The sequence below is a fragment of the Rhipicephalus microplus genome, chromosome 3 (genome assembly GCF_043290135.1).
Source record: "Rhipicephalus microplus isolate Deutch F79 chromosome 3, USDA_Rmic, whole genome shotgun sequence".
Classification (NCBI taxonomy): Eukaryota; Metazoa; Arthropoda; class Arachnida; order Ixodida; family Ixodidae; genus Rhipicephalus; species Rhipicephalus microplus.
Window position 1 is genome coordinate 25246501 of NC_134702.1, and position 11429 is coordinate 25257929.

General features: G+C 50.8%; 1 protein-coding gene across 1 annotated transcript; it reads left to right on the forward strand.

Annotated features, from left to right (window-relative positions):
• The first annotated feature begins 1033 nt into the window (after nt 1–1033).
• Nucleotides 1034–8789, forward strand: LOC142803646 (uncharacterized). Its single transcript, XM_075889111.1, has 3 exons — nt 1034–1159; nt 2134–6884; nt 8389–8789. The coding sequence occupies exons 2-3, from the start codon at nt 2146–2148 to the stop codon at nt 8516–8518; spliced, it is 4869 nt and encodes a 1622-aa protein (XP_075745226.1). The 5' UTR covers nt 1034–1159; nt 2134–2145; the 3' UTR covers nt 8519–8789.
• The last annotated feature ends 2640 nt before the right edge of the window (nt 8790–11429 follow it).

Here is an 11429-nt window from a genome sequence, read left to right on the forward strand (position 1 = left end):
TAATTCTAAGGTCCGTAGCGTTTATCACGTTGCACTGACCATACAACGCTTGCACGAAAAGGCAAGTCTTTCCAACGCTTTGTTAAGACGACGTTCTACACCTTATCACCTGCGAGACTGGCGCGCAGGGCGCGCGCGCTTTGTTTTCCAAGATAACTGCCAGATAACGCTCATGTCTCACGTGTGACGTGACTTGATGCGCTCGTTCGCCTCCGCTGCACGCTCGAGGCACTCTAACGCAGCGCCTCCAGAATACCAATAATTACCGATTTACTTGCGCACAACATCGAATAAATGTTTTGTTCACTCTCTCCAGATGCAAGACTATCGTCTTTCGACGACATTCGCAGTGTAACATGCATATACACGGGCAAATTTTTTTATTCCTTCATATTCTCGGTTCGAAATAAGTCATGATTCACCAGAAACCCCACCTGATACTCTGACCGGTTGCTGATTAAGCATTTTCATCTATTCGATTGTTTATGTTTACTCTAAATTTCTAGTGTCCTTTAACTTCATACCATAACCTGGTTCTTGGCCAAGCCTCTTTTGTGTATGAGCGCCACATCATCATCATCACCATCATCATAATCATCATCATCCTCGTCATCGTCGTCGTAGTAGTAGTAGTAGTTTACACGGCTGAAACGTTGTGGCTGATTCCTCTCTCTTCCTGCTCTTGTGCACGGGCTACTTGTTGGAACTCTTTAATATCGGTATTCAGTACCAATAAACTGCCATCCTCACGCCACCAACGGATCGGGAGCTGCAATCTTATAGAACGCTTTGCATGACAAGTTGGTTCATTGTTTCAAAATAAAATAAGAGTGCGAAGAAAAACGGGGCAAGAGAGACAACAAGATGGTATATGAGTGCTCGTTAAAATTTGTACATCTTGTCTCCCTATAGTCCTGTCTTTTTGCACTCTGATTCCATTACCTCTGTTCTCCTATAAAGATTGGTCAATACTTCGGCACTCAGCTACTCAATGCCGAATAAATTTCTCCATCGCAGTTACGACGACGAAGAGGTTGCGGAAGTAGCGCATCGAAAAGCTCGCGCTCGAGGCTGCCGTCTCGAGCGGGGCCGCGATTTCTTCAGCTCCCGCTCTGGGCTTTGTGGTTTCGCCATGGTTCCGACGGGTTAGCCGACAAATGTAAGTGGCGCATCGAAGGCAGCGTCTAGCGCCTCTCGCGCTATCCGTCTGCCAAGTACATTTCCCGAGCTATACGCTTCGCGGAGCGCCGGCGGAGGGCGTTTCCGCACTGCGGCCTTCCTCGAGGAAGGGTCAGCACCGGATGTAACTTCTCGTCTTCGAACCACTCCGAGTTCTGACGGGGGTGGCGTTCCTTTCTCGCTCTCACTATCCTTCGGATAGGCGCTATCTACTCTTCATTCCTTATTCCTTCTCAAAACAAGTGGACAGTGCCAGCTCTAAGCGTCGAGCATAGAATCTCGTGCTTTACCGTTACACCCTGTTATCTCCGCTTGCGTAGTTCAAAACGAGCAACACGAAGTGAGACGAGCCAATCGCCCACAGTGATCGTGCGAGAAAAAACAGGACAGTCTGATATGTCTCGTATGCGGTCTGATGGAAAGAATTAAGCTTTCCATTACGATTACTTTTTCCCTTCACAAACAATTCACATCGTTCTTTGTATTTTCGGAGGCTGTTTAAAGGCCCTTTAAAACTATGACGTCCTTTCACAACACCGTCCACGAACCACTCATCGCATAACTTTATTACGGCGCAAATTGCCCTGTACTGAGACATGCCGGCATGGAAGAAACTAATGCTTGCGAACATGGACAGTAGAAAAGAAAATCAATCAATACAAGGAAAGAGAAAGGCAGGTTGGTTAACCATATTGCACCTGGTTTGCTATCTTGCATGGGAAAGGAAGAAAGGGGAGAAATACTACAGGGAGAACATGGATATATCAGCTTGATATACTAACAATAATTTAGGTGAAAAGTCGGGCTGAATGTGTCATTCATGTTATGCTCCTTGTGGGCAAGATGCAGACATTTTATGACTCAGTTTGCTTTTTTTTATTTAGTGCAGGCAATTGCTTGTATTAAACAAATAACGGGAACGCTTTTCCTTCACCACACTTCTTCGCATTTCAGCAAAAAGCCACCATGGCCAACCAGAAGGCCGTGGCCAAGACTGACATGGCGGCCGTCATCACGGACAACAAATCAGGTGCTCCTGATCGACCACCCGCAGTGTCACAGAAATTAAAAAAGGAGGAGGCTGTCTACCAGCGCGACGTTCTGGGGAAGAAAGATGTTCCTCTCCCGGTCACGACCGACGAGAGCGTGGGCGGCAAAAAGCACGAGATGACAAACCTCCTACAACGCGAGGAAGCAAGGCTGCAGAAGATCGGCCGGCACCTCGACAAGCCAGAGTTGCTGGAACAGAATCTGCGAGAGCAGACGACCCAGAGGGGCGAGTCGGAGTTTGCGTCCTCAGCCAACATTAAGACCGATGATAACATGCGCATGACCGACGACGTCCGGGGACCCTCGCCGAACGAAAACGCTGGACCGCAAAGACAGCAGGCTCCTGGTGGTGGCGGCGCTGGAGGTGCCCCGATGAGGCTTCCGTCCAAGGAGAAAGTCGCACCCGGAAAAGCTACTGGCACGTCTTACGCCGCGGACGGCAACTACCCGAAGACAGATACGGCCGCCGGCATCACTGACAACCGGTCGAAGTTGAGTAAGACAGCGCAGGATGAGGTGAGGCGCCAAGAAGAGATCTACGCTCGGGACCGGCTGAAGGCGCCGGTGCCTCAAGGGCTACCAGTCGCCGGCCTACCGAGACAGTCGGCCCCAACGTCAAACCAAGCTCACATTAGCGAAAGACCGGGGCTTGGTGCGGGAACCACTGCTGACAGAATGCGGAATGAAGAGATGGCCTACGCGCGAAACGACCACGCCCCCATGAAGTCAGGTCGCGCGGCATTCCAAATGGAAGGACGTGCGTCTGTGCCACAGGGAGGACGCATGTCAATGCCAACGGCAGGTCGTACGTCTGTGCAGCAGGGGTGGCGGGCATCGGAAGGAGGCGAGAGAGTCATGGCGGCTACCATCTACACCAAGGAAGACGGGGCGTCCACGACGTCCGAAGAGCAGCTGCCTCGCGTGGGTGGCTGGCTGCCTCAGAGTTTTCAGCGAGTTATTGACAGTGGCATGGAAAAAATCTATGGACCGCGACCGAGGCGCCCGTACAGACCGCCTATGTTGGAGATGGAAGTGGAAGAAGACGACTATGACCCGTACTTCGAGAGACACGAGATGGTCCAAGTTGTGCGCAATCCCGAAGGAGGCCGAGTTATGTACCCGGGTGAGAAGCGTCGCAAGACCCGACGTCCAGTGTACCCGGCGGAGGAAGATTTCGATGTTATGTTTCAGGACGAGGTAGTAGTGGGTGGGGGCCGTTCTGTGATGTATGACGATGAAGGTGACACTGGGTATGCCGATGAAGGGGACATGTACGACGAGGAGACGGAGGACGTTCTTTATATGGAAGAGATGATGTACCCGGGAGGCCAAACTAGTCGCATGATGTACCGTCAAGCCATGGGGCAGCCAATGATGCAACCCATGATGCAACCCATGATGCAACCACTGGTGGGACAGCCTATGATGCAGCCAATGATGGGCTCTCCAGTAATGCAGCAGATAGGACAGCCTATTATGCAGCAGATGGGGCAACCTATGATCCAGCAGATGGGACAACCTATGATGCAGCAAATGGGTCAACCTATGATGCAACCGATGGGACAACCCATGATGCCACAGATGGCCCCCACTATTATGCCGCAGATGGGCCAGCCAATTATGCAACAGCCCATAATACAAACAATGCCCGCTCAGCAGTACGGCTATTCCCAGCAGACGGCTGATCAGAATGAAACGTATGACCATTCACAAAGCGTTGCCATAGATCAGAAGAATCGCATAGAAGTGACTTCCTCGGATAGTGACGTCAACGTCAAATGGACCAAGCAGTACACAGTGGGGCTGCCATCTGACGCGGACGATGCTAACCAAACAACTCCCGGTGTTCGAATCGACCAACGTGTGAAGATAGCTACTCAGAAGGATCAATCATCCTCGACTGAGTCTGAAGAAAGGGGTGGGAAAATATCAACCGCCGTTCAGACGACGCGCCAAGACCCAATATCGGAGCCATCGCAAACGGACAAGCCAGCGAAGGACTCAAAGGGCATCGAAGCAAAAGCCGACACAGATGACGCAGCCACGCAGAGAAACCGAAGTCCAGAAAGAGCGGCGGACACGCAGACATTTGGCACATCGCCGTTTGTTACAGGCGCCGGCATGCCGTTCATGATCCCACCTGGTATGATTAACCCTTACATGATCGGTGGCATGGGCATGCCCCAGCAGCAGGTACCTCCGCCACCTCCGCCTCTTCCCGACCCGCCGCCACCGCCAGTGATACAGTGTGAAGAGTGCGCGCAGGCTAAATCGTGCTGCGACGACGTGCCTTTTGAAGAGTTGCAAAAGAACATTGAAGATGACATTGCCAACATAGTGAACGAGAACCTGGACGTAAAGATTAGCGACGAAGACACCAAGATACTGGTCGCTCGCCCTGACTCCCCTTACAAGCTTGTCTACCTGATACCGCAGCGACCACAGATCGTCAAGGAAGAAAAAAGCAGCCAGACGGCCAAGCAACCCACGGACAAAAGCATTCAGACCAATGCAAAGAAAACCGTTAAGGGGGCTCTGTCCTTTGACACAGACGGCGGCGAAGGAGAGCGCGTGATTATGGCCTCGTACAATACTCAGGAGCGCCAGATCAACGGAAAGCGCGTGCGCACGACCAAAGCCTTCCGCGTCACGCAGTCTGACGACGAAAAGGTAAGCGTCACGGAAGTGCAAGAATCGTCGAGGATCTCGGAAGACGGCAGGTCCAGGTCTAAACGCCGGTCGCGCTCCAAGAAACGAGCCAAGCGCGCCCGTTCGGACGGCGCCTATCCACGCAGTCTGACCATATCTGTAGGCCGCACCAGCTCCACCACGAGCCGCAGCCGTTCGCCCGGGCATGGTCGTCGCACTCCGAGTATCGGAACAGCACGGAGCGAGACTCCTGTGCATGGCCGACGCCACTGGCGCCGGAAGGGGGCCGCGCCTAGCACTAGCTCGTACAGCGTCAGCAGCGAGGCAAACGTGTCCATCGTCGGCCCGGCTTCGAACCCCGAAACGATAAGCTGCACTGCTCGAACCTACGCCGACAAGTCACCGGCAAGGACTCACTCGCGCTCCCCGTCTCGCAAGCAGGCTGCGCACGAAGATGACGAGGCGCGCATTTCGGCACGCCGCACCGTGGTGACGTCGGACACGAACATATCAGCGAGAAGCATGGAGGACGTCCCCAAACTGGTGGGCGATGTAAAGCCCAAAATGAACAAGGTGTACGTAGAGCGCGTCTACAACGAGCGTCCGGAAAGCTCCCGCCTCGGCCAGCGCATGGGGAAGCGAGCGCCCTCCCCTTCCCCGCTAGTAGACATGACGACGCGCATGAGCGGAGAGAGACCTCCGTCTCCTCATGGTGGTCGTGAGAAGGGCGGCATGATGTTCAAGCCACCAAGGTCTGTATCGTCTGTTTTTCAGACGGCTGCGGGATCTCGATGCTACCAGAGTCCTAACCGGAATGCTAGTTACATCGAAGCCGAACGGATCGCTAAACAGATTGCCCAGCAAATCGCGCCACAGATCATCGCCGCTCGCCAGAAGGAACCCCAAGCGCAAGATAAACAGATAAGCGGTGGGCAGTCGTCGGTGCTTCAGGACATGATCACAACCGCTAGACAGCACCACCAGCAACTTCAACAGCAGCAGCAGCAACAGCAGTCACAGCAACGCTACCAGCAACAACGTCTACAGCCTCGTCGGTCTCAGCTCCGACAAACGACGTTTCCTACAGACGAGGAGACGATTCTACAGCCGCGACGGTCTCATACCCGACAACAACCATGCCGTAGAGACGAGGAGCCACCACTGCAGCCTCTTCGATCTCAGAACCGACAACAGCCATTCCGTAGAGACGAAGACACGCTTGTGCAGCCTCGTTGGTCTCAGCTGCGGGATTCACCGTTCCGTGGAGACCAGGAGACCCCTGTGCAGCCTCATCGATCTCAGATACGGCAACAGCCATTCCGTAGAGAAGAGGTGCTTGTCCAGCCTCGTCGGTCTCAGCTCCGAGAGCCGCCATTCCGTAGAGACGAGGAGACGACCCGTTACGAAAACAGAACCTTATATGAGACCGACGGTCGCTACGCCGTCACGTCCCAGCAGTCCCTGGAGCGCCTGAAGAATACAGAAGGCAGCCGCATCGTGACAGAGAACAAGGTGTGCCGGTACGGTCCTCCTGGTGCTGTCCCCGTCAGGTCCTCGCTGAGCCAGAGTTTTCCGCAACGCTACGCGGGAGGCAGTTACCGTCACGTTGGCGGCGGTGGTGGTGGCGTTGCCTCACCAAGGCGGTCTGCCACCATGTCCAGTGTGAGCCACAATTTGCAGCAGTCGCCGCACCACTTGCAGTCTCGTGGAAGTCCCCTGTGTGGCAATAAGAGTCCGCAGGCTCGGTACATCCTGCCAATCCAGCTGCAAGTAACCGGCAGGCCAAGTCGGGTGGGCACCGCTGCTGGGTACAACCAGCCACTGTGCGGCGGAGGCTCGCGTCTCTCTCCGGGGCTCTCCAGGAGTCGCTCTAAGGTCATGATGCAGCAACAGGAGCAGCGCTCGAGTGTCGTCATGCGCAGCATCGAGCCGGATTCGTCAAATCCTCCCCGCACGACGCCCACCAACTCCTGCCACGGGGACAAGAAGAGGGCATTTTACAAACGGTGCGTTAATGCGTATTGGTCAAAAACAAAATAGAAAGGGGCAGGTCATGGCATCAAATCCCGGCTGCGGCGGCTGCAATTTTGATGCAGGCGAAAATGCTGTAGGCCCGTGTGCTCATATTTGGGTGCACGTTAAAGAACTCCAGGTGGTCGGAATTTCCAGAGCCCTCCCCAACGGCGCCTATCAAAATCATATGGTGGTTTTGGGACGTCAAACGCCACATATCAATCAATCAAATCAAAACAGAAAGGAGGACATATATGGAGCATGGTTCGTTACTGACACAAGTCAAAAGTTTTCATGCAAAGTGCCAGGGTCCCTAAAAATACTTAACGCACAGTCGCAGTGCTCGCAGTGGACCTGAGAAGAGATGAATCTTTTGTTGCACAGCCGTCCGTTACAGAAGCGCTCGAGCGAAAAATTTACACTACGAATAACTCATAAAGACAGGCTAGCAGATTTAAACGATTATAGTGAACATTTCACCACTAGTGTCGTGTTACTACTTTTTCTTACTCTAAAAAATAGAGTATTTGAGGAGTGTTTCCGCTACACAGCAATAGTTGTCATCTGCTCCGAGTAATTTTCTCGCGCTGTCACAACGGTTCCGGTACTTCGCGATCGCAAACAGCGTGCGCGTTATCGGTGTGACAAAGCATTCCCGACAGGAAAGGGGCCAGCGCCGGGTTTCAAAAAAAGCAAATGCGAGCGAGTTAGATTACGATTATTCTTGTGTAACAGAACTACTCCCCGAATACTCCATTTTTCTTATAGCCTATAGTTATTTTACTTCCAAATAAGAGTAATATACACAGTTGCCGGATGAAGAGGGAAGATGTAATTTGCTCAATCGTAAAATACACGCTTAACTGCCACTCTTTGAGGCGCATTTTGAATAATAATTGTGATCAACCATACTTTCACGAAAATTCTGCGGTCGCTGCCACATTACGTTAATAGCCAGTGAGCACTTCGCGATTTGGTAATATATACCGGGCATACAAAGTTTACAAGAAAACGCAGCAAGCAATGGTAGTTATTGCTCAAAGCGGAAAACTGTATATTATCTATTACTCTTGGAGAGTGTGTATGATGTCCATTGCTTTAACGAAGTTTCTCATTGCTTTTGATTTAACTGCCTTTCAGTGCTGTTTTCATTGGTCATGCGGTATACTTATTAATGCCATAAAACTTGCGTCACCAGATACTATGATCGGGGCCCTCAAGTTCACGTCTTTTGGGGTTTGTTGACCAAGATGTGCTAGTCTTGAGTGTTAAAGATGAGTCTCAAAGCGTGATTGCATGTGTACCCGTTGTAGTTCTGGTTCTTGTCAATTCTCTGTGCATTCTTTTGGTGGTGTACAATATACTACGAACACCAAAACTAAACTGTTATCGGGAGATATTCTTAGTTCACTCGTATACTTGTGAAAATGCTATGCGACGTTCATGGGTTGTGATGACGGTTTACGTTCTGGGTGTATTTTCATGGCCTGGCACCAGGGCGTACCGACTACGAATCCCAGCCCAGGAGAAACAAGTGCTGACGTACGCGCTGGTCGCTCTGGTGGCCCTCATCAGCATCATCCTTGTCATCAACACTCTCGGCAAGAGGCGCGCCACCATCGAGTGACAGACGAGCGTCAAGATATCAAAAAACCATCAGAAATTTCACCGCCACACGGTGTACACACAACGGCTTCGCCTGCAACGTGGCAGGCGCTCTTGGCGTCGAATCGGCGCTTCTCTACGACACGCTTCGATGACCGACAGGCGACGCCAGCTGCACACTCGCACCCTTCAGATAAAGTAACAGCATGCGTGACTCCTCGAAAACGCGGAACACACATCCAGAAGGCAGGTTTCTGTCTGTGTCAAGTAAAATAAAGACTTCTAAAAAAAAACATCCGTAAAAACCGCTGGTTTGATGTTTCCGCCGGTGGTGTCAGGATTTCACTCCAGGCGGCTGTAGTGACATAGTTCTTTTAGTGGGGGGCAAGAGAGTTACGGATTGGCACTGCGCCGTGTCACCCAAGAGGCAGACAGAGATTAGGTGCCTTCTTCCCTCCTTTCTAGAATCAATCAGTTGGGGCAGGGGACCTTGAAGGAACTATAGTCTTAATGTCAGACATCGGCGCCAGGTGGGGACGGGGAGGGGATGGGCACCCCCCAGCATATTTTTCGCGAAAGCTTTAAAGAGCTTGTTTCGCAGAAATATCGGTATCGGCGTCGTTGGTTGTGAGCGAAAAGTCGTCTTCCAGAAAGATACAAATAAGATCAATGATAAATTTTCCGTTAGATTGAGAATCAAACCCAGGCTGTCTGCGGGGCAAGCGTCAGATCCACGGCAACAATTGCTTGAATTAACTACGAAGAAAAAAAAGTTATGGATGCCATGTAGTGGGACGAGTTTCCCTGAAGCATGTAATATTGCATGGCAGAATAGCGTATACGCTATTCAATACCTGGCGTGATTCTAGAATCACGCCAGGTATCGAAACAATCTTGACTTATAAGGAGGGGGGCGGGGTGCTGCAATGAACCTTCGCCTCCTGATGGAGAACCATGCGCACGCCTGTGAGTAGGAGGATGAAAAAGGGAGAGAATCGATGGGACATGAGGCTACGACGCGGCAGGCGTCGGCGAGGGCCTGAGACGTCGACGTCCCTGACTTCCGTTAGAAAGTGCCCGGCGACCACCGGACTTAGAAAGGTGTACACCTGGAGGCGGCGTTTACTTTCTGCCGACCGTGTGCGCAGGGCCTGGGTCGAGTTGGTGCGAATCCAGGTGATAGGCCGGGATTTCGCGAAAGCGCGTCAGGTTTTTGTGGTCAGAAACGGTCTCGTGACATGGAGCTGCAACGGCCCAGATGAAAGAAGCGCGGGCAACGGCATTCACCGCCTAGTGGAAAGCCTAATGGCCTGAGCGAAGTGGAAAAGAACGAAGATGAAGATTAAGAGAGCGCGTGCCGGTTGATGATGATGATAATTTCTGTTTCAACTGACAAAATTGCGGTGATTTTAACCATGGATTAAGCAGGTTCACTGTTAAAAATGAATTCTGGCTATGTTTTGTCGTTTACCGTCACATTGCGGGCGTTGGCATCTTGTGGTTGTCACAAAGGGTGTAGGTTGAATTTTGCACATTGATTTGTTGAGGGATCCAGGCAGGCAATGGTCATCTTGAGCTTTGTATGCCATGGCGAACAAAATTTGGGGGGGGGGGATGCCATCCTCTGGCTACACCATCTATTGTGACAAAATTTTCAAGCGCTTTTGTGTCTGTCTCCTCGCCTTTTTACAATGTATGGCAATTACCCGTGTTCTTTTTTTTTCTTATACCCTACGCTCTACATTTAGGAAAGTCTATTTGGGGAGTATTTGTGCAACGCTCTAAAAATCGAGTAATTTGGTAGCATTTCTGTCACCACAACACAAAAGTAAACCTACTGCCACGAGGATGCACATCCGTAATTGAGATGCAATGTGCCAATCTAAAGAAATAGAGTTACTGTATATGCAACCTAAAGGCAACATATACAGTAACTTTGTAAAGAAACAACTTATACCGCCACTTACCTCCCTTGCTTTCTTTGCGTTGTCACTGTGCTCTCTCAGCGTGATATACCTTTCTTGAAAGAAAAGTGTTTAAATTGCAACATAAAAATGCGGGAAAACCAGATGACGATTATTGCTGCATGGCATAAATACTCCCGGAATATTCAATTTTTGCTTAGAGTGCAAAAAGAAGAAAAATCGAGTAAGAAGGGCGTATTTTGACCCACACCGATGATAGTCTTCTGGCTTGCTTATGTTTGTTTTCTTGACAACTCGGCCCTCGCCACTATCCTATCGAGGGCGCACCTATATGTCACACCAATAACGGGCGCCCACCGTTTGTCGCTCGGAATTAAGGACCGGGTGAGCGGCGATCATAGAACAAGAAAAAGACACCCAAGGTAGATGGCGATTGTTGTCGCGAGACGAAAATACATCCAGGATGTCACAGCACAAAATGTCCCTCGACCTCATATGTGCGTGCCCGCGCCCATAGAGTTTTCTGTAATAAATTTTAGAAAACTCTACGCCCGCACCCTCCCCCCATTAAAAATTTCCGCCTATGCCTCAGACGTGACATATTCATGAGATATTCTGAAGTATTTGAGAGTGTGCTTCTAGAATAAGTTTCTAACATTTTGGCGTTAGCTTGCGTTACATTAAACCTCACCACAAATGACTGCTCTGTGCGGTGTTTTGCCCCTAACCTGCCCAGATATCCCCTCTCCAGCGCCCACGTCTAGTTCATACCTTCTACCGCTAGAGCCGTAACCTATAAGTGGCTCGGCGCGTTAATCAACACCTGTTCGCTGACGTCTGCTTCAGTGTTTGTGATCATATTTTGGCCAACAGAGCATTCATATTACGCAATTATTATGCATAAATGCAAAATAAGTCAGAAATAAGTATACTAGAAGTCATTAAAATGTTTGCAATTTTATGAACGCGACACCACATAAATACTTGACCACACTGAATAGTTTACTT